Here is a 23,888-nt window from a genome sequence, read left to right as displayed (position 1 = left end):
CACCTTTTTATGAAAAAAAAGGACTTTTTTTCAAAATAAAAAAAAATCCTTTACTTAAACGATTTAAAATTTAGTAAAGAGTAAAATGTAAAAATCTGAATAAGATTTCTTAAAAACTGTAGGAGGAGATAGATTTTTAATGAAATGGTCTTTTTTCGCCTTTTTAGTTTGCACCTTCTATAAGGAAGCTATTGAGCTGGCCGGCTTTGACCCCTTGTATCTCGAAAACTACTCTGAATTTTTTTTAGCTGTAACAAGTATCTGGAAGCTAAGATAAAAATCTATCAAATAAGATCAACTTATAAAATCAAGGTGGATCGACCCCCCCTGTAGCCTTACCAATCTAAAATCAATTAAAATGAAGATCTTGAACAAAACTAACTAGAAAATCACAAAATATTGAAAACTGGATCAACTTAAACTCATTCAAAATCTTAAAGAATACTAGCCTGAGTTTTTCATAAAATCATACAACTAGCCTGAGTTTTTATAAAAAACTAAACTAGCCTGAGGCAGCCTTAGATTTTCAAAAATTCCCAAAAATTTTCAAACTAGCAGGGTTGCCATTGTTTAAGTTAAAAAAAAAAATCTAGCTAGAGTGAGTATAAAATTATTTTAATCTAATAATCAGTAGAACAGCTAGCCATAAGATTGACAGTGTGGTAGTAAAGTTATTAATTTTACAATATAGCTTAAGAGTTCCATTTCTGAAATGTTTGTTTCATAGTTTAAATGTAAACAAATGTATATTAGTCACGTGCACAAAATGAGCCAATCACGGTAAGTGTTTTTTTTTCGAACGTATTTTCTGACGAAAATGATTCTTTTTAATTTACACAGGGTTTGTTTTTGAAAAAATACTTTTCTGTATGCTCTTTTTTACTAACTAGATCCGAATCAGCCGGATCTCTGTTAGGATCTGGCCGGACTCGGATTCGGACTTTTTTTTTTTCAAATTAGAATCCGGCCGGAATCGGATCCGGATATTTTTTTCACATCAAGATCCGGCCAGATCCGGATATCAGACAAAAATGGCAATATACGGCTGGATCCGTACCCGGATAGTGAGTCCGGTACATCGCAAATAATAACTTACTTTACAAAAGCTCTTCAAAAAAGAATTTAAGATTCAACAAAAAATAAAAGAGTTTAAAACTTACCAAAACAAATTAAATAAAAACAAACTATTTCTAAAGGAAATTATTATAAAAAGTGGTTACAAAATTGTAATAGAAGTTCTGCAGATACTCTAAGTTAATTAATGATTTTACAAACAGACAAAAAAAAAGCTCTGACTTTTCCTAAAAACTTAAAGTTAATGACGAATTCTTTACCAATAATGTTAAGATTTAAATAATTTTAAACTACACTTTTCAACTAATGGGAAACAAAGTGTTTTGAATTTTAACACCCCCAAAACTCATTTGTTAATGTTCTAGAAATAACTACGATAGTTTTGCCTGATTAGAGGTACATAACATAACTAAAAGTTTAGACTCATTCAAATCAAATTGTGCTGACAATATTTCTGTTAGAGTTTTAAAATTCATTAACTCCCATATATCCAAAATAATTAGTAAGCTAATAAAGTCGGCATTTTTGGAAGGTAGAAACTCTAGTTGTTTAAAATTAGCCAAAGTATTACCAATATTTAACTCAGATTTAAAGATATTTCCTGAAAACTACAGACCAATTTCATTTTTGTCAAACATAAATAAGATTGTTGAAAAAGCTGTATATGGTCGTTTATAAACTATTTTACAGAGATTAATTTACTTAACACTTCTCGATTTGGATTCAGATTAAGCCATTCAACTACCTTAGCTTTATCAGAGTTATTGTAAAGAACACTGTCCTCTTTAGATAAATGTATGCTGTTTATGCAGTTTTGTTATATCTGAGTAAGTCAAAAAAATATTGTTGAACAAATTAGAGTATAATGGAATAAGAGGACAAATGCTTTAACTATTAGAATCATATCTGTCTGAAGGAAAGCAGTATGTAGATTTTGTTTGGTATACATCGACATGTAAAAGTATCGACATAGTAGTGCCACAAAGCTCAGTTTTGGGTCCCTTATTGTTTTTATTTTACATTAATAATTTACAAAACAATACAACTCTAAAAGTCTTGAACTTTGCAGATGACAACTTGTTATATACTACTCTAATAAAAATTCCTATCAACGAGACAATACATATTTAAACTCACAGTTGTAGAATGTATCAAAATATTTAAATTACAATAGGCTTAAACTTTATGCAAAAAAAACAAGGTACATGCTTTTTCACTCAAGTACTTAAAACAGATGTATAAAAAAAAAGAACAAAAAAAGTAATAAGCGTTTTTTTATTTCACAGTATTTTCACCACTTTTCCGTTTTTATGTTATTATGAACTTTATAATGCTTTTTTGTGGTCCTGTAAAAAGAGCAACAAGGGTAAAACATGTGACGTAAACATTGAAACCTGAGGTAGGAGACGGTGTGGTGCTTATAGTAGACTATTGATTTTTTAATGATATAAAGTTTCATCTTTATTTTTTTACTTAACTACTAAAAAAAGTTATTAAATGTATGGTGTGAGGCTCAATAACCAAAGGGTCTTTCTCCACACTAATCCATCGACCAAAGTTGTGAGCATTTAATTTTTTCTTTCATACTTAACCTCACTACATTTTTTAACTGATTTGTTATTTTTATTTAAGCAATACAATGAAACAAAATATCATTTAGAACTAAGAATTTTATAAATAACTATTTAATTAGAATGTTAATAATAATAGTATTTGTTACAGACATTAAAAAAATGAAAAACCTTGATATTTTAAAAATTATTGACACACTCCATAAACAAGAGAATGATGAAGACAAAAATGTTCTAAATGTTTTTAGACATCATACCATCAGTGCGACAAATGAAAAACAAATAACAAGATTAGAAGCATTCATCAAAAAAAGTACAATTATCCATTCTAATCTAAGTTTAAACAAAAAAAAATAAATAAGGGTTTTAGATAAATCTATTTAAGTTAATTTTGTTATATCGATATAAATTTATTGTTTTTCGTTAAAGTTTCTTTTAAATCTAAATACTTTTAAATACTCACAGAAAATGAAGAATCCATTTCTAATACAACATTGGTAGAACTTTCGAAAACTGCTAAACTACTTGACTTAAATAACCTCACAGATACACTTCATACAGTGTTAAAAGAAAAAATAAACCATAGTAACGTGTGCTTTTTTTATTGGGTTACAAAACATTACAATAAAATAAACTTTCAAAATTACATTTTAAACTGTGTAAAAAAATACTTTACTTTTTTAACGGAAAACAGTCATCACTTGCATTTTGATTTCGACTATATCAAAGAAATTTTATCAAGCTCTGACTTAAAAATTACATCTGAAATTGAGGTTTGCCGTGCTGCTAGCTCTTGGGTAAGTTATGACGTAGAAAAAAGAGGCAAGTATGCTTTGGAACTGTTGAAGGCTGCTCGTTTACGAAAGCTAACACCACACGCTTTAATGAGCTTGCTTTGCCGTGAAACTTATTTTTTTGCAACCAGTCGTGAGTGCACAGAGTACATAAAAAGCGAATTGAAAATAACGAGCAACGCGTCCAACCAGCAAGCTTCGCGCCAAAATCGTCACCACCGACGCGACAATTTTAATGTTGTTCAGCATTTTCAGCAGGGGAGAGACCTGTGTAAAATATATCAGCTCGAGAAAGACCGCAGTCCGAAACCGTTGGGACAAGTGCACGGAAGCTTCAACAGATGCGTGCACATCGGCGACACCCTGTATTTTTTGAACGACGCGAAAATAACCAGCTACTCGCCAGTCACCAAGCAGCAGAAGCGCCTGAAAAAGTTTCCCCACCACCGCTGCCAGTACAGCGTTTGCGCTTTCATGGGTAACATTTATATTTTGGGAGGAGAGGTGCGGGGAAGAAACAACTGCAGCGTTTTCGATCCAAGGACGAACAAGCTTGGGGCGATCGCGCCGACGCTAGTCACCCGCAGGGACGCGGCGTGCGCAGTACATTCTGGCAGGATAGTTTTTTCGGGCGGCCGGGGTCGGTTTTCGGAGAGGAGCGTGGCGGCGTACGACCACGTCGCGAACAGCTGGTCCGAATTGCCCGACATGGTTGCGGGGAGGTTCGGTCACGCCTCGCTGAGCATCGGCAACAAAATGTACGTGGTAGGTGGCAGCAGTGAGCGGTGTGAAGTTTTCGACGGCGGCGCGTTCGCTCTCATCAAGTCCGTTTCGTCGTTGAACGGCTGGATGTCGAACAGCACTTTTCAGTGGGCGCTCGTTGGTGACAAAATTTTAGCCGTGAACGATTACTTTTGCGACCTGGCTGTTTACGACGTCGTGGAAGAAGAGTGGCGCAGAGTCGACGATTTTATGATGATCAAGAGTGTAGAAGCATTCGGCAGCTGTTTGATCATTCCTAGTTATTAAAAAGTAAATATAAAATGATCCTGCAATTTAAAAAAAATTCTGAGCTCTTTTTTCTCGTAACTGAATAAATTAAAGAAATTTTATATCTACAAAGTACTGAACTGTAAGTTACTACAAAATAACGCAAAGCAAAGTACTTTTTTAACAGTTAGTTGCATATTTATTATCAGTAACATAAAACTAAACCTTTAGAAAATACTTATAATTAATAATTATTATATCTAGTTTTAAACTTTGTTAAACCTTTATATTTATTAAAACAAATCTTTTTAAAAGATATCCTAATGAAGCAAGTTAACTTGAATATAAAATAAAAGTTATCTTTGTTTGTTAAATAAGCATATTTTTCTGAGTGTTAACAAAATAACACACTTTAAAGGGATCTTCTTATTTTGATAATAAGTATATGTTAGTGAAAAAAAGAGTAACAAGTAAATTAGTTATTATCTATATATACTTTATATAACTGAACTTTGTTTTTATAAGTTGGTTCAAACACTATTCTAAAAACTATGAACATCAGAGAAAAAAATTATTTTACTTTATTTTTCCTTATTGTAAATTTCTCGAATCTTTTTTAAGTAAGTATTTACAACAGGACATAAAATCTACAATAAAATAGTTTTGTTAAATTTTTGAGTTTTATATTGAATTCGTTTTATCGATTTTTCCACTTCGTTAGCAAAACTTAACATAAATAATTTACTCTTTTTAACTAAAGCTTCAAATTAAATTGATTCTAATATCACCTGATCTGACTATGATATGACCGAGAGTTATTTATTTTTACAAAGTAACTAGAATAACTTTACCGCATTTCAAACGGTTTCAAACTCGAAACTTATTATAAAACAAAGTAAAGTCATACAAAAAGATTAAAATTAAAATAAGTAAATTAAAATCTGTTCAACCTGTAAGTCTGTCAGCGGATACAAAATAATACCACCCTCTGAAATAAAAATAATCACAGACATTTGTTTTAAAGATAACTTTTGGAATTAATAGTTCATTTTGGGGTAGGTAAGAATTTCTTTTGGATTTTTGCGGCTTTCGTTGAGATCCAGTGTATGGAAATACGTTTTTATGTCCCTATACCTTTTTTTTTTCTTCGCGTTTTTCCGCTCGAACATATATTTTCTACGACTTCGGCTAGAAAAGTTATCAAAACTTTGTGTATACAATCCACCAACCAGAAGTGCATTTGACTCATCAGCATATTTGTTGTGATATAATAAACTTCTTAACGGGACTTTATCCAGTATTGTTTACTGGCAGAACATTCAATGTATCTCATGTTTTTACTGCTCAAAAAAAATTATCAGTTATTTTAACACTTGGTTTTTGTCTGATTTTCTTTAAGCTTTGTATAAAGAAACTGAGGTCGTAACAGCGGGTTGTGACATAGAGTCACGTGCCATCTCTTTTCCTTCAATAAATTAAATTGTCTCATTGACATTTTTCTCATCTAGACTTTCCCATTCTAGCACCACTTTCCGGATATCTTCATATTCTAGACCAGTCACTATAACATCCTTTAAGATTATATTTGTGAACTCTTTTACCTGATTACAGCCATCCTTTGGTTAAGTGCTGGTGTAAGATCATGCACAGACTTTTCCATTTAAACGTGTAGCAAATGATCTAGTGTTTTCAGTTAAATCCTGTTTTGTACTAAGAAAGTCTGATCTTCTTACGACAACTGAAATAGAAATGACCGAAAGCTGCTTGCTCACTTAAATTCACCACATCTTCATGTACCTTCAGAATAGCATCGCCTAGACCTTCCTCCTTGCACTGGTACAGTTGACGGCGTTTTTCTACCTCTGTCATCTCCATGATGTCTCTTTTGTCCACTTTAGCACAAATATGTTCCAACCCTCTCCATTGCAGTCTCTCCCTGTTCAGTGTGCAGTATAAGTTTAGCATGATTTCAAAATTTTTATTTTTCTGTTCAGATTCTTATGTTTAACAAAAAACTGACAACGTCATTTCAATTACTAGACCACAACATCTTTAAATTATCACTTTTAAGTTTTCTTTCTGTCGAAAAGTTGTTTATAACAAGATTAGAACTATTTTAGTCAATGTATGTTCTTTGAACTAAGTTTATTCCATTCGTTGATATTTATAAAAACATTCTATTGCGGAAGAACGCAATTTAAAAAGTAAACCGTTTATAATTTATTCATATCTCTTATACAGGCTACTTTTGTACAAAGAGAGATTAAAGAATAGTTTAAGGCACTTAATAATTAAACCTAAAATAGTTTGCTAAAATTTTAACATCAAAAACTGCTGATAGCTAGATTCGTTAACACTACCCTCGGCTCACGCAGCGGGTCGACTATCGCTGAACCATACAAACACTTGTCAATCGCCTTCAGTGCTAGTATATAACAACACTATATGCTTTGATTTTTACAAAACAAACAAAGAGATATCAATTACTAAAGGAGAAAAATTATATTTTATGCTTCCAAGACTTTATTATGCAAACTATGTTTCGGTAAAAAACGTCGTAAGTGCTTAAACAAATATAAAATACTTCAGTTTTAAATAAGTTTATTTAATTATTATTTTTAATTTTACTATAAATGGTTGTTATACTTTTCATTTGAAATATACTTACAACGATAAAACTGTTTGTTTTTCGTGAATCGAAGCATTTCCATTCAAAAGCTGCATAAGAAGAGCAAGTATACTTATTAAAGGCGGTTTTGAATTTTGTTACTTTAATCTAAATGAAAAAAACAAAACTTATTAAATGCTTTTAAAATCAGAAAAGTCTAGCGTGAAAAAACTTTGTTTTGTAAATTTTAAATATTATAACTTTTTAAATAAACAAAGTTCGGAATTATCCAGTTTAGTTAGCTATTATAGCAAAACAGATGCAAATATAACCTAACAGTTTATATATTATTAAAAATCAGAACTATAGCAAAGAAGTTATTTCAAAACTAAAATCAACATTAAAACAGCATTTATATCACAAAATAAAATCTTAAGTTTTAGAAACATCACCAGCGTTTACGTTCCCGTTTTGATATTTTAACGAAAAAGCCAGTAACGAAAATGACATGGGTATGAATAAAATGTGCTAAAGTATCTAGTTTTTAAAAATCATCAGTGCCAGGAATTGGAAAGTCTTTTTTACCTGACTGGACTTTCATGTCAAATAAATCCAAGTAGTTGCTTATAATGCTGATAAAGTTTAAGATTATTGATTGTATTGTCTAATTAAGGAGAAAAATAATAAAGAATTGAACTACATTAAGCCCAGGCGTTTCTACAGTTAAGAGTCAAAGTTTACCCTTATTTTACGTAGACGAAATGTTTTCATTGTTTTAAATTATCAACAGTATTAAGGTTAACCATTAAAAAGGATTCTTTACAAAGCTCAAACTAAATAGATGTGCTTTAAAACATACGTAAGTAAGGATATTGTTGTCTTTCAAATTAATTGACAGTAAATTTGTGCTTAGATATAGGACATTAGAAAACATCATACTATATGATATACATACACAATCCTGTAGACCAAAACCTTGTCTTAAACATCACTACGAAAATTGTTGTTGAAAAACAACTAATAACATTAACCTCAAATTAAAATGGTATTTAGTTGGTGTAACGGTAGTTGATTTAATTTGTACAGAGCTGGCACCAACCATTATTTATTTATTTTAATACATACAGTGTTAAATAAAGTTAAACTTAAAGAAACCTTTAAACTCAAAAAGGCTCTAAAGGGAATGTTTATAAAAAAAAACAGTTTAATGTTTTAAAATTATAGTTAAATACATGTGTTGTTTGTGTTATAAAACTAGAAACAATCATATAAACCAGCGCAAAAATATGATAATTAATAATTAAGTATTATAAAGAGTGCTTTTTGTAATTCAAAAACATTTAAGAGATAGTTGTCATTTATGTTTGTATCTGTTAATTTAATTAAGATACACATTATCCAATACATATCCATATGTTTAGTGTTATTAATTAATATATAAGTTGCTTTATTTAGCTTAAAAATACATAAAAATTAAAAACAAGTTTAATAACTCATAATCCAAAACATAGTATGCTATACAACTAAAGTGTAGTGAAAATTATTAAGCTTATACCGTATGAAACTACAGGGTCATGACGTAGTAATTGTAAATAGGTAAAAACAAAAAATGTTACAAAATTATTTTAAAAATTGTGGACAAAAACAGTCTGATTTGTTAGAGTCTAGTTTAAAAGACGCCCAACCTATTTTATAAAAATTAAGATGTAATTCTCTAACTTATGTAAATGGAATTACTTTAGCTTTTACTATTCATAAAATAGCTTGAAATGCTTAAAAAATCTTAAAATGCTTTAAAGAGCCTAACAAGTCTCTTTCAAGCCTAACGACACATAAATCTCAGTTAGTAATCTACTCAAAGTTATAGGAAATGATCATAAATTATTCCTTAAATAATTCATAGAGTAACCGGCACTGGAAGACGGCTTTCAATGTTTGTGAAAAAGTTTGCAGGTGTGATCACCTCGGAAAGGGACAATGAAATTATGTTTTTAAATTACAGTAAGTGACGTGTTATATATAGAACTTTTATAAGTAAACGAACTGGTATGTACAACTAGTAAATTTATGAGACCAAATATAATAGAATGATATTAATAAATCAAATTGCAATAAGTAAAGGGTTATATATAGAATAATAGATTGATTGTCTACTCCAAGACTTTACTGTTTGGGGTACTACATCGATATTATATACTATAAAGCATAAAAATTTACTGTAATTTAAATATATTTAATACCAAACATACATTTGGACACTTAAAAGCATATACAAATAAAATTAAGAGAAAACTAACATACTAAATAAGACTACATGATGACGTAGTAAGTGAATAAAATTTCAACTAAAACACTTAAATTAAATCGATAAAAAAAGACATTTCGTTACTATGATAATGCATACAATTTGTAGAATTTTATGTGGACAATTTAAAACGTTTATTATTGGAAATTTTAACTTAATTGGTGGTTAGGAGGAAATTATTCTCATTTAAAATACATGCGTAATTACTCGTACATCAAATAAATAACTAAAATGATGCCGAACAGCAGAGTAAAGAATAGAAGCAAGAAATAGAGCAAAGCAGTAGAAGTGAGTTGGCCTAGCGAAAAAATACTAACTGATGCATGACCATATCTTTCTTCTGTCAAATCAGGTAAGTAAGTCCATTTATTTTCAAAATAACCATTTTCTTCTACTGATTTCGTATTTCTACCTCCAGTAAGAATAATTCTGCCCTCTACCTTCTAGTTCCTCTATTTTTAACTGCTTTCTATATGACCAAGTTTTTTTTTGTTACAAAATTTTCTAACAGACTTATTATTACCACTCGTTAAAGACCAGCCAGAAAAATAAACAAATCAGAGTTAACATTTATTTAAGCGTAATGTAAAAAGCGTATATAACAATTAAAGTTTTAAACGACTAACAGTAATTTTTTTAACTATAAAAAATTACTACTAATTGATATTTTGAACATCATAAGTCTGAAAAACTTTACTTTATAGAACAACTAACATTTTTTTTACCAATTAAAATTTACTTTTAAAACTGTTGTCAAGTACATGAAGTAAAAATTGTTTTGGTGTATGACTAAATATCCGACAGGTTTTTTTGTACACCATGTCGTAGATAAAATTAGTTGAGCGTTTTTTTTTTTGTCATTTGATAAACAATATATATGCATCTTATCAAAAAAAGTTTATTATTTCTCTTTAGCTACGTTTTCATGTAAAGTTTAATTAGGTAATATTTTATTTAAAACAAGATATCAACAACAGCAATAATATATATTACTGTAAACTTTTATTTGTCAATGAAAATTCAGCAAAAACTATTTAATTTTAAGTAAGGTGTAAGTCTGTGTTTGAAGGTAACGATGTTAATAAAATCACTTAAAGTCTCGAGTTAGTTTTTTTTTTTGCCAGACTAACTATAACGTCAGTTTAACTAATAATATACATTTTTAATAAACTTTCTTAAAACACAAGTATTCGATAAACAACTAAAAACATTATAAAACAATTATTAGTTTTTGAATCAGATTTAAACTTTCGAAGACCTTATCACGATTTACACATAAATTCTTAGCATACGACTCCTAGAGACTGTTTTTGTTGTAAAATTGTTTTTTTTTTTAATTATTAACTCAATTTTGTTTTGTAAGTCATGGACTATTACGAATTTAAAGTTATTAATTTGGTTTTTCTTAAAGTTTACAACGTATTTAAACTAACTTGAAAAAAAATCATATTAACAAAAAAATGGCAAAAATTAACAGAACCGAAACCTGGATTTTCATTTGCCGTGAGACTGACTGAAGAGTCCTAAATAGGAAGAAACCGGTCTCAGTTTACCGGAAAGCTTGTGGTCTGCTGATTTAATCTGAGTAAACCTTGTATTATCCAAAAGGTTTTTTTTCAACTAGTTTCTATCACACATAACTGTTAATTTTGATAACTTATTATTAATTTTAACTTTTAATTGAGAAAAGAGCATTTAATTGTTGATAATAATTTTATAAACAAATAGTAGAAACTCTTTCGTGTTTAAAAAATATTAGCTTAGTTTAAATAATTTATAATAAATGATAACAAAATAGTCTGTCATTTAAAGTTAAACTATGTATTAAATGTTACATCTATATACAAACATGACTCTAGAATGCTATTTCATAGTTATAATGTATATATTTTTAAAGCTCTTAGTATTCAAATACCTTGAAATAGTCCTGAAAATTACTTTTAAATCTTCGCTGGAAGATAAATAAAGTCCTGTTCAGCAAGTTCAAAACTAGAGTTATTAATAAAAAAAATTAATAGTTTTGTTTTTGTATGTTTTTGGATCACTACATACTTTATATTAGTAATTAAGATTTCTGTTCTACATTGTTAACGCTTTGTCGTCAAATAATTGAAATTAAAATATTAAACAACTTCTAACTCCTTTCTATAAGACAGATATTATCATTTATTAACCCACCTAGAATTGAAAAACTGCACTGTTTTATGGCTGCGAAATTGAGGAATACTTTATCAGTAAAATTTAAAACTAATCTGGTCACTATAAAATTGAATTAGTTTATCATGTATGTTTAATATAAACAAATAATGTTTTAATAGATTTATATTTACTTGAAAATAATCCTAAATAAATAACTAAATAAAACAAAAACTTAATTTTATTGCTGTGTAAAACCAAATAATAAAAACATAATAAAAACATACATATAACAACCACTACTTTAATATAAAAGTAAAAAACTATAATAAAACGAAATTTTATAAAACAATTTTTCTACTCAGTTTTAATCTAAGTTGTATTTGATATAACTTGAACCAGTCAAATCATTAATCTTTTTGATCTTCTTCACTGACCAGCTGTCATTGAAAACGTCATAGATAAATAATTTTGTTTTGAATGTGAATAATGCATTAGTAAACATTACAACTTTATGACCAACAGAAACAGCTACAATTTCAAATGTTTCCAAGTTTTTTATCAGAACTGCTTTGACACTAGTAAATTTACTTATGAAAACTGTCAAAAACTTCATAACTCTTATTACCATATCTACCAATAACAAACAGCTTGTTACCCATGCTAACAGAAGCATGAAGATCTCTTTCCTCGATCATATCAGGAAAATAAGTCCATTTGTTTTTGTAATAATCATAAGCTTCAAATGATTTTTTTTCTCGACAGCCAGATATAACAATTTTGCCTTCAAAAACTGTACAAGCTGCATCACATCTTTTTTGTTTTGTATAAGGTAGTTGAAACCATTTCTTACTTTTCAAATTGTAAACGAAACATACACCAGTTTCATATATCACATAGAAGCTTTTCTTGAAGGAGTAAAAATAAAAATAATTGTCGTGCAAATTCAATTGCGTTTCATTTAACCAAGTTTTAGTTTTATTACACAATCTTAAAACAGACCTATTGATTAAACGATTCCGCAAATACCCACCAAAAGTAAATAGATCAGAATTAACAACAGCTGTTTTACATCCATAAATCTCCTCTGGCGTGGAAGTTAAATTTTCACAATTTAATTCACGACCATCTAGTCTATAAACACTTTTTACAGCCTTAAGATTATTTCTTCCTCCACAAACTAAAATACTGAAACCATCTTGATTGCAATATCTATTTTCATGCAAAATGTTTGGTGGAAAATCAAAACTTTTTCCTTCTTGCATCGTTACTTCTGGTTTTGAACTTGACATTAACGACTTTCAATTAACGCTATAGTATTTAGAAATATATAAAAGAGGTATTAAATAGATATTTGCACAACTAAAATCTCAGAAAAAACATACTATCAATTTGCAATGACTAGATTATTAAAGTTTCAAAAATAATAAAAAGAATCGTTTGAAAAATTTTATCAACAGTAGAAAACACTCTTTTGAAAGTATTATTTTATAAGAGACTAACATTAACAAGCTTTATTACTTTATATTTCTAAGAATAATATTTAAAAGTTTTTCAATGTGTGATATCTACATAAAACAATTAGTTACCTTAGAATTAATATTAATTTTATTTTTTAATTATCGGTTCAGTTTTCTTATTTTATTGTTTAAACTGTAATGAATTATAAACTAGTTAATCTAAACTATCAATTTTAAAAACATAGTTAATTTGTAGAACACTTAAATCTTAAAAATTAAATTGTCTGTAGCTCACTTTTACTTTAAACCAGTATTTATTTCAGTTGAATCAATTTCATGTTTTAAGGTTTATATTAAGTCTTTTTTTTTTTGCTTAACATTCAATCGATCAAAATTTTAGAAACGAAAAGACATTTTAAAGTCTCCCTGGTAAACAACAAAATAAATTTGTAGAACTACCCTGTAAGAAGAACCTAAAAATAAAACTTTAACAAAAAGTAACAAAAGTAAAAACAACAACTTTCTTACATAGTTACTTCCGTATACATTTTAACTTCAATGTTTTTAAGTAGATATTTTTTACTTATTTGATTAAATTAATCATGTTATGATATTGATCTTTATAACATTGGTTCGTAATAGTAATAATAAAAGATGATTTGTTTATACTTCTTAACCCAAAAGTTAAAAGTGTTTATAAAAGTAGTTTTTGCTAAATTTTTAGGTTGTTACGCTTAATAACTAATTTCTGTTAAACTAGTAAAACAAAAGAAGTACAAATGTTTACAATTTTATTTTTACTTTCTTTACTAAATTATAAAACTAAGAAATTTTGTGGTACTAATTTCAATACTAGTTTTAATACATATTTAACAACTTTTAAAATATTTAAACTTTAATTTTAACTATTTTAATTAGTGTAATTATTTAACGATCATATTGTTATTACATAAATTTAGTACATACTATGCTGTTATTTTTTTTGCTTTTAAGATTTTTATAACTGTTTAAATTGTTAAATGCTTTCTCTACCTAAATAAACATAATAATATTTAAAAACATAGTTTAAGTACTACTTTATAGTATTACGTAATAAATTAATCATGTTGTATATTGTTCACCATTTTTATATAAGAATAGTTTTAAACTATTTTAAACGAAGTAAGATAAAAGAACAAAGTTTTAGTAAGAAAAACTATGTTTTTGAACACAGATATGTTTACTTTGCATTTAACTCTTAATACTTTAATTAATTTAGGCAATTGTCTAATATAACTTCTAAACCTACTACTTAAATAATTAACTTTAACGTTATACACACACTGAATAAATAAAGTAATATTTCTAATCGCTTCTGAATTGTGTTATTATTAAATATTCTTTCTAAAATTGAAAAAGTTAATCAATAATATTGATTTCATTAGTTTTTTCATTAAAACTGAGCGTGGATATTCTTATTTAAGAATGAAAACAGAACTTTAAAGGATATAATTTACACTTTAAATACCAATGAAAAAAACAATCTGACAGAAGATATTTTATCAATGATTAGTTAATCTATTTATTTATACAGTCCCTATGGATAAAACTAAAGCTGTCACAAAGAGCTTAATTATTCATAATTGTAACACTGGTATAAAACTCTATAATATTAGAGGTACAAAAGTTAAGCTTATGTCTTTTAAAAAAAATATTAACTTGATGAAGCAAACTAACAGTCTTTTTGTAAGTATACTTATATTAAAGTCCATTTACTTATTATAAGGCATTCTGAATTTTCTTTTACTTTTTTATTAAAAATTGTTTTTCTAAAAACATTGTGAAGATGTAAGAGGTGCATATTCTTTGATATTTACAGAAAAAGACAGTTGTTATAAAATACTATTGAAAGTATTTATAACTTTGCAATCTTTACTGTGCACTTTGAATAAATTAAATTAGATTTACATTCAGTAATATTTTTAAATCAACAAATAATTAAATACAGTTTTAAAGTCGTGCTATTATTACCTATTAAAATTTAAGATAGTTTATTTACTTTTGTTTTCATATTACGCCGAAAATGATGATGACTAGAACTAAAATTTTTAATGATAATTAGTGTTCTATCAAACAAAAACAAAACATTTTTTTGTGTTATATCGTAATTCATTTGTACGGTTTAAAATTCAGAAGAGTATTCATAAAGATCTTTTATATATACATTAAATATAAAAGATTCACTACTAAAAAGACAGTATTTTGCAAAAATTTCTTCTGTAAAAAAGTATTTGTCAAAATCATAAGCACAAGTAAACATAGAAGTTGAATGAAGGTTACAAGTATCAAAGTCTATTGTTTTTTTAAAAAATAACTTTAAAAATTAACTTGTTTAGGATGGTCATTTTACCTGCAAACTCAAAAATACCTAAAAAATCTAAAATTTTAAAATCTAGGCATTAAAATTCATATTAATGAGTTTTCTTGCCCAATATGCTATTGAATTTATTATAAAAAAACTTGGATTGCTTTTTTAACTTAAACTAGAAAATTGTAGCTTTTTTTTCCTTTCAAGTTTCGTGTTTTTCAAATAAGTTAAACAAAAAAAAAACTTTAATAACAGTTAGTATAATTCATTATCTAACTTTATGTACATCTCACAACTTCAAAATAACTTAAATATTGTTTAGGAAAAATACTCAACTTAAAAAGAACAACCAAAATTTTAAAAGTTAATGTTATCTTAAAGTAATTTTTAGACATAAAATTCAGCAAATTATAAATAATTACTTTTAGGTTATTAATTAAAACTTTATTTATCCTTAATTTGGATTTTCTTAAATATTTCTAAAGTTTAAAGAGGATAATTTTGCCAAGTTCAAAACTAGAAAAAAAAATGCAAGGAAGAAAAAATTTAGTTTTTCCACCAAAAGTATTGTATGAAAATAGATATTGCAATCAAAATGGTTTCAGTATTTTAGTTTGTTGAGGAAAAAATAAAAGTGACAAAATAGTAAATAGTATTTATAAACTAGATGGTCCTGAATTTAAATGCGTAAAAAAGTATACTTCAATGCCAATTGAACTTTCTTTTTGCAAACCTGTTGTTATAAATTCTAATTTGTTTATTTTGGGTGGTTTGTCACAAAATGAAAAGTTGAATAAATCCATTATAAAGTTTCGTAACAAAACTAAAACTTGGTCATCTAAAGTGCAATTTTGTCTAGACAACAATAACTTTTGTAGTTGTTCCTTCAAAAAAAGCTTGTATGTATTTGATGAAACTGCTCAATGTTTTATTTACAATTTGAAAAGTAAATATTGGACTTCATTAAGTAAAATGAAGCAGTTAAGAGCAAATGCATCTTGTTCAATTTTCGAAGGTAAAATAGTTGTTACTGGAGGCTTTTGTTACTATGATGGTAGACTAAAATCAGTCGAAGCATATGATTATTATGAAAACAATTGGAATTATTTACCAGATATGATTAAAGAAAGAGATTATCACGCTTCAATTAGTATGGGTAACAAGTTGTTTGTTATTGGTGGATGGAGTACTACAAGCAGTGAAGTATTTGACAGTTTTTCAAGAAAGTTTACTTATATAAGTTATCTGACAATTGAACCAAAGGTACCACTTTTGTGTAAAGCTGTTGGTATTGGTAGTAAAATATTAGTATTTTTCAATATATATTTTCCATCAGATGAAACAAAAATCTTTATTTATGATGTTGTTCATGCCAGCTGGTCAGAAAAAAGAATCAAAACTTTAACTAATTTGATTTATTCAAAATATATCAAAAATAACTTAGAATAAAATATACATAAAACTTTTTTGTTTAAGATCTAATGCTTCTTTTTAATTTTTACGGTTGTGGTTACTTCACTGCGTTTAGCTTATCTTGGACGTTGTTATATTTACTAATTTTTATTGATTTCCTACTTAGTTTATTATTTATAAAAATATAAGTTTATAAAAATATATAAATGTAGTTTATAAAAATTAATTTTGCTCTTATATTTACTATGGTTAGGTATTTATAATTTTGTTGTAATAAAAAAGTAAATTTTTTATAGTATTGTAGATTAGGTTAAATGTTTTACAAAACTGATAAATATTCATGTATTTAAATTTTCTCTATAGTTTATCATTCCAACAATATTTTCTTATCATAACTAGTTGTAGAAGTAAGCAAATAAAGTATTTCAGATTATTCATTTAAATTTTGGATACGACAAAATAAGTTTAATACGACAAAGAAAAAGGAAATCCATTAGAAAACAAGGTTGTTAAAAAATGGAGATTTAACGTAACTTTTTCACGTTATTTTGAATTCTGTACATATATAGATCAAATTTGTTAATATGTTAGTTGTTTTGTTTAATCTATAGCTGTTACATAGTAATATATTTTAAAGAATTGTGTCCTTAGTTAAACATGTTTAACCGGATCAAACAACCACGGTTTAACAGCTTAACTTTCAACATCCAGTATCGTTACTTAAGTACTTAAACACAACAAAATCACGCTGAAAATAAACTAAAAATCAGCCCAACTAAAGCCAAAAAATGCGCTATAAGCAAAAACAAAACTAACTAATTTCTCTCAAGAAAAGAAAATGCAAATAGTAATACATAATTATTTAAGTTGAATTAATGATTTTTGTAATTTAACATCGTTAATAAATATAAGCAAATGTAACGAATATAATTTTATATTACATTATTAAAATTATGAATAATAATTTGAACTTAAATAGCCAGTTTTATTACAGAAATTTTAAAATATATTTGTAAAAGCTTATTCTTTAACTTACAACCAAAATATCAAAAATAAACACGTTTTTAAATTCAAATACTTTAAATTTTTTTTTTATTAAATTTTTAATAATGTACTAATATGTGTTTTTTTTACTTAGTTACTAAATTGTAATATTCCAAATACCATGATAATCAATTTAAAGTTTTGTCAAATGTAGTTATATTTGGATTAGTAGTACAAATAAATTAAATTTTTATGAAAAGAAAATAAACATGTTATGTTTAGATACATTTTTATTGTTCTTATTTAAATTTTAATCAATATAATTCACCTTTTAACAACTTCTCGAATAATAATAAAAAAGTATAGTCATTGTTCTAACATTTTTTTTACTGTTTAGATGAAAAAAAATTATTTAAAACTTTAGATAACGAAATAATATCTATTATAACAGCTATAAAAAAAAAGTGTGTAAATTTTTTTTTACTATAAATGAAATGTTTATTAATTTTTGAAACTGATTAATTGCATAAAACATGGTCGTATGGATATAACAGCGTTTTAGATGACCAAGTTTTAGGTTTATTAAAAAATTTTCAACAGATCTTAAAAAACTATTTTTCGAATATCCACCACACACAAACAAATCAGAGTCAATTACAGCAGTTTAACAATAGTTTTGTTTGATTAGCATTGAAGTATAATTTTCACATTTAAGTTTAGGACCATTTAGTTTATAAACAACTTAGCAACTGTTTTGTTTTTAAAAATTCCTCCAAATTTTCTTCCTTACATTGTTACTTTTGGTTACGATCTATTTCAACTTAGAAAGATCTGAAAATAAACCAGAAAAATTAAATAACTAACATATAATTTAAAGTATTGATTACAAAATAAATATTTAAAAATAAGTTGCAACTAATTAAGTTGTTATAAAATATAACTTTATGCTAAATACTACTTCTTTTAACTGATGAAGTTTAAAAAGTAATGTTTGACAGATAAGTGTATTTTATACCTGTAGGATTTTTTTTTTTATATAAAACATATAGAATATACTATATTTGAATTTATGTAATTTCAATTTTTTAGTTTAATTGAAAAAAATAGGTTGTTTTCCATATCAATATTGTAACAACAGTAAAAGCTATTTATTTATAAGGACCATCTTACATAGTTGTTAAATTGATAATTGTTCATTTAGTAATTCATACAAAGTTATTTAGTAACCACTTCATATGTTTGTTTAATAGTAAAACAAAAGGAAAACAGTTAGTTATACAACTTAAGTTTACCTACAACAATACATCTTAATTTAGATTATAGTTTTACAAAAAAGTATTTAGTATAAGTTTAATTTATTTTAATTTGTGGTTCAATATTTAACATCTATTTGAGCTATAAACTTTTTATTAATATAGAAAAATGTTTATTAACAGTCTAAGTACCATTAAGTTTAATTAGTGTAATCTGATCTTAGTTTTTAGGCTTGTCGTTTTAAAAACATAAGTAATTTGTTGATATGACTAAAAATGTATATTCTAAATTAACATAATATACTAAAAAGAATTTTTTTGTCAAACTGTTAAATATTGTTAAAACTTTTAAAACTAATGATAAATAACTAAAACATGAAAAAAAATTGCCAATAAAATTAAAAAATGAATTAAATATATCATATTTAAAACTATGACTCTAAATTTATATTTATAATTATAAAATGTATAATTTTTTGGCTTAAAGTTTTTAATCATCCTTTGAAATTTAGCTTAAAATCTCTGTTTGAAGACCAAAAAAATCGGTTTTAGCAAGTTCGAGACGAAAATTAATGATGCAAGTAAGAAAAGCTTTTGATTTCCACCAAAAGTTTTGTATGAATATAGGTATTGCAACCAAGACGATTTCATTATTTTGATTTGTGTGGAATAAAAAAAACTAAAAATTGTAAATAGTGTTTTTTTAACTGGATAGTCTATAAATAAATTGTAAAATGATTACTTCAATGCTAAAGTAGCTTTATGGTTGTAAAACCGCTGTAATTAATTCAAAGTCATCTTTTGGTGGGTATTAACAAAGTAAAAATTCAATAAATCTATCACAAACTTTTTTTAATAAAAGTAAAATTTGGTAATTTTAAACTTAATTAATTATAGACGACTGTTATTTTTGTACTAATTACTTTTAAAAAACTTGTATGTAATTCGTAAAACTGCTAAATTTTTTGTTTATAACTTAAAAAATAACAAATGGTTAAAATTTTAGACACAAAAGAAAATAGATTTTTCGCAGCTTGTACAGTTTTGGAAAACAAAGTTGTTCTATCTGGAGGCAAAAATTACAGAAACAAGTCGATAACAGTCGAAGCATATAATTAATATAAAAACTAATGGACTTATTTACCTGATATAATTTAAAAAATAAATTATCGTGCTTCAGTTAGCATGGGTAACAAGTTGTATGTTATTGATGGATTTAGATCTTCAAATAATGAAATATTTGAAAGCTTTTCTGGAAAGTTTTGTTTTTGGCCTCGTTTATAACTACTTTGTTTTGTTTTCAAAATATTTAGTTTTGCAATGTTTTTGTAAGTTGCTTTGTTTGTGTTTATACGATTTTGTTTATATAATCTTTGAAAAAAAAACTTGAAATAATTTCACATTACTGCTATGAATTTAATAAAAAAACAAGTCAAATACAGTTGAAGCATACAATCATTATGAAAACAGATGGACTTATTTACTTTATATATTTGAAGAAAGATTTAATCAAGATTCAGTTGGCATGGGTAAAAAGTTGTATGTTTTGGTGGGTACAAAAACTCAAGTAGTGAGGTATTTGAGAGCTTTTCTAGAAAGTTTACTTTGTGACGATCAAGTAGTTTAAACTTTTGCTATCATTCTTCTGTTCAAGCTATTAGTATTGGATGTAACATTGTACTATTTTTTGAGATCGATGAAAAAATGCAAGTTACCATTTATGTTTTCAAAAGAATCATTGCTATGATCTCGATGTTAAGGTTTAGAAAAGTTGTCTGATATAAGCTGTGTTAACAGTTTATATCAGACATAATAAAAAACTCGAAACTAGAAATAAACTAACATAAACATTAAATATTTCAAATTGTTATAAAACTTCTTTTATATAATACAAATTTATAAAGCTTTTATTCACCGAATAAGTACATATAATATATTTTTAAAAGAATATAACTCTTAAAAGGATGTATTTAGTTTTTAATGCCATTCGGAATTGATCTTATTAACCTAAATTTAAATTGAAATAAGTTTATAAATAGCAAGCTTATTGTTCAACTATTACTCATAAGTTAGTAGTTGTATTAAGCAAGTATTTCAGTAAATAGAATTTTTTTTAGTTTAAAGCTATGATTATTGACACAGTTAGAACAGTAAAATCTATTTTTTTATTTATTACTTAGTATGAAAAATAATGCATCATTTGAAAATACAAACTTTATTATAAAAAGGTTTAAACTAACAAAATTATTATTTAAACATTTTTAGAGCAAAGTATGTAAACATTGCTTAAATATTTTTTCAAGTAACTTGGTAATCTCAGTTAAAATAGTAATTTAAAAAAAAATTCCTTGTATTGATAATGTATAAAGTTTTGTAAATAAATTTTTTTTAAAGATTTTGCATAATAAAAAACTGCTGAAAATTATAATAAGTTTAGTTTACATTAATTTTAATACAAGTGTTTATTAATTTTGTATTTTAGACGTGATCATTGCAACATCTTTTATTTTGTCAAGTTATAAGTTTTGTATGTTTTAAATATTTTACAAGGAATCTAAACAAAACATTATAGAAAGTTTAAAATAAAAATAAGATAAAATTTTTCATAAAGTTTTATATGCATATCCCATCTTTGAAAAAGTTTAGACGTTATTTAAACAGCTAATTTTTTTAATAAAATAAATTAAACTTGTAATATTGTCTCGTTTTTTAATTCTTAAGGTGTAAAAAGAAATAGTATAGCAGATTAATACAACAATCGAACCAAAACTTAGATTTTATTTACATAAACTACAAAAGCACAAAGATACATTATAACTACATCACGCTTTACTAAACTACAGTTAAATACACATGTGAACGTTAGTTTTTCAAGTCTAACGTTTTTAAATCACATTATTTTAGCACACCAATTATTGCTGAATGCTTTGCTGAATGCTCATAACTTTAAAATTGTTGTTTTGTTTTTGTATCAAAAGCAAAGAAAACTTCATTTTTATTACGTATTTATTGAAAAGAAATTAACTCCTTCGAATAAACAAAATAATGTTGTTTTGGGAAAAATACAAGTTTTTGAGTAAGCTAATCATTGGTTTTATTGTAACAAAAAATTACATATTTTTTTACATGCCGGATGAAATGCTATGTCATTGTAAAATTAATCTTAAAAATAAAAATGATTTTGTTCTTTTTAAGATATTCTTGTATAAACTATATAAAATAGCATGGCAATTTGTGAACAATCTTTTTTGAATATATTTGTTATATAGTTATCTGTTACACTACAAATAATCATGGAGATTTCTTTGAGACTAAATTAAGTCGCTTTTGTCAAGTTTAAACTCATCAATAACAGTTAAGGAAAAAAAAATATGATTTTCCACAAATTTTTTTAATTGAAACTACAACGAAGATGGTTTTAGTGTTTTAGTTTGTGGAGAAAGAAATGAAAATTACAAGTTTGTTAAGAGTGTTAAAAGCTAAGTATTCGGGAGCTTAAATTTATTTAGATAAATTTGTTTTAGATTGGATTGTTTGAAAAATGGTCTTTACTCTAAATAATTTAGCTTTTTTATATAATAATCTTTTTCGAAACTGTATTGACGTTTTAATTGTAACTAAATTTTTACTAGTGACTATCTAAACTAGGAGAAATAATTACTCTAAATAAAACAAAGCTTATAACATAAAAGTAAAATTCAGTTTACAAATATATATATATAACTACTAAAAGTAATAATATTTTTAATCTACCAACCTAGTGTTTATCATGCAATAAGTATAAAACACCTCAGCCAGTTTAAAACAGCTTCTAGACAAACAACCAAACTAAAATAATACCAAACTCAATATTTATTGCAATGATCAAAAACAAAAATTTAAAGAAACTTCAAACATTATAAACAATTAACCTAATACGAATATAAATGTAAACAAAACATAAAGTAATCTACAAACTCAAAAGCTAACAAGGTTTCAATCTAAGTTGAACTTAATAAAACTATGGCAACTAACAATGTTCGGAGTTTTGACTTTCGTTTCTGACCAGCTGTTATTAATAACATCGTAAATAAACACCTTTAAGTCTGATGAGCTCCAACGGAAAGAAAAAACTAAAATTTTATTACCAACACAAATAGCATTACGGTTGTTCAAATATTTATTTGTAGAAGTAAAAAGAGTGAAATTTCTTGAAAAACTGTCAAATACTTCACAACTTGATTTATGAATTCCACCAATTACAAACAACTTATTACCCATGCTAACTGAAGCATGATTATTTCTTCCTTCAATCATATGAGGTAAATCAGTCCATTTTTTTCCATAACAATCATATGCTTCTACAGACTTTATCTCACATAATTTACTTACACCTCCAGTAACTACAATTTTGCCTTCGAAAATTGTACAAGCTACATTACATCTTTCGAATTTTGAGTCAGGTAGTATAAACCATTTGTCATCTTTCAATTTGTAAACAAAGCAACTACCAGTTTCATAAGTTACATATATGTTTTTCTTGAAGGAACAAACACAAATGATTTTTTTGTTCAGGTAAAATTTTGTTTTAGATGACCAAGTTTTGGTACTACTACAAAACTTTTTGAAAAATCCAGTGTACATATAATTTTCGGAATATCCACCCAAAACATATAGATCTTTATTAATTACAGCAGTTTTACAATAACTATGTGCATATGGCATTGAAGTATAATTTTTACATTCCAATTTAGGATCAAAAAATTCGTAAACAGATAATCTTTTTCCTTTGATAATCTTTTCTTTAAAAAATAAAATACTGAAATCATCTTGGTTGCAATACCTGTTCTCATACAAAATTTTAGGGGGAAAATCCAAACATTTTCGCTCTTGCATTGTTAATTCTGGTTCTAAACTTGACAAAAGCAACTTCACTTAATTTCAGAAAATTAAAGATATTCAAAATAGATATTT

At 26.3% G+C, this 23,888-nt stretch overlaps 1 protein-coding gene across 1 annotated transcript; it reads left to right on the top strand.

Annotated features, from left to right (window-relative positions):
* Positions 1–742: 742 nt before the first annotated feature.
* Positions 743–4,468, top strand: LOC145832677 (spermatocyte protein spe-26-like). The gene is made up of 2 exons (XM_082939979.1): positions 743–780; positions 3,340–4,468. Exons 1-2 carry the CDS (start codon positions 743–745, stop codon positions 4,466–4,468), a joined length of 1,167 nt encoding a protein of 388 aa, XP_082796105.1.
* The last annotated feature ends 19,420 nt before the right edge of the window (positions 4,469–23,888 follow it).

The sequence above is a fragment of the Thalia democratica genome, chromosome 3 (assembly GCF_965202585.1).
Source record: "Thalia democratica chromosome 3, ktThaDemo2.hap1.1, whole genome shotgun sequence".
In the NCBI taxonomy this organism is placed as follows: Eukaryota; Metazoa; Chordata; class Thaliacea; order Salpida; family Salpidae; genus Thalia; species Thalia democratica.
Note: the sequence above shows the minus strand (reverse complement) of the source record. Positions and strands in the feature narration are given on the sequence as shown.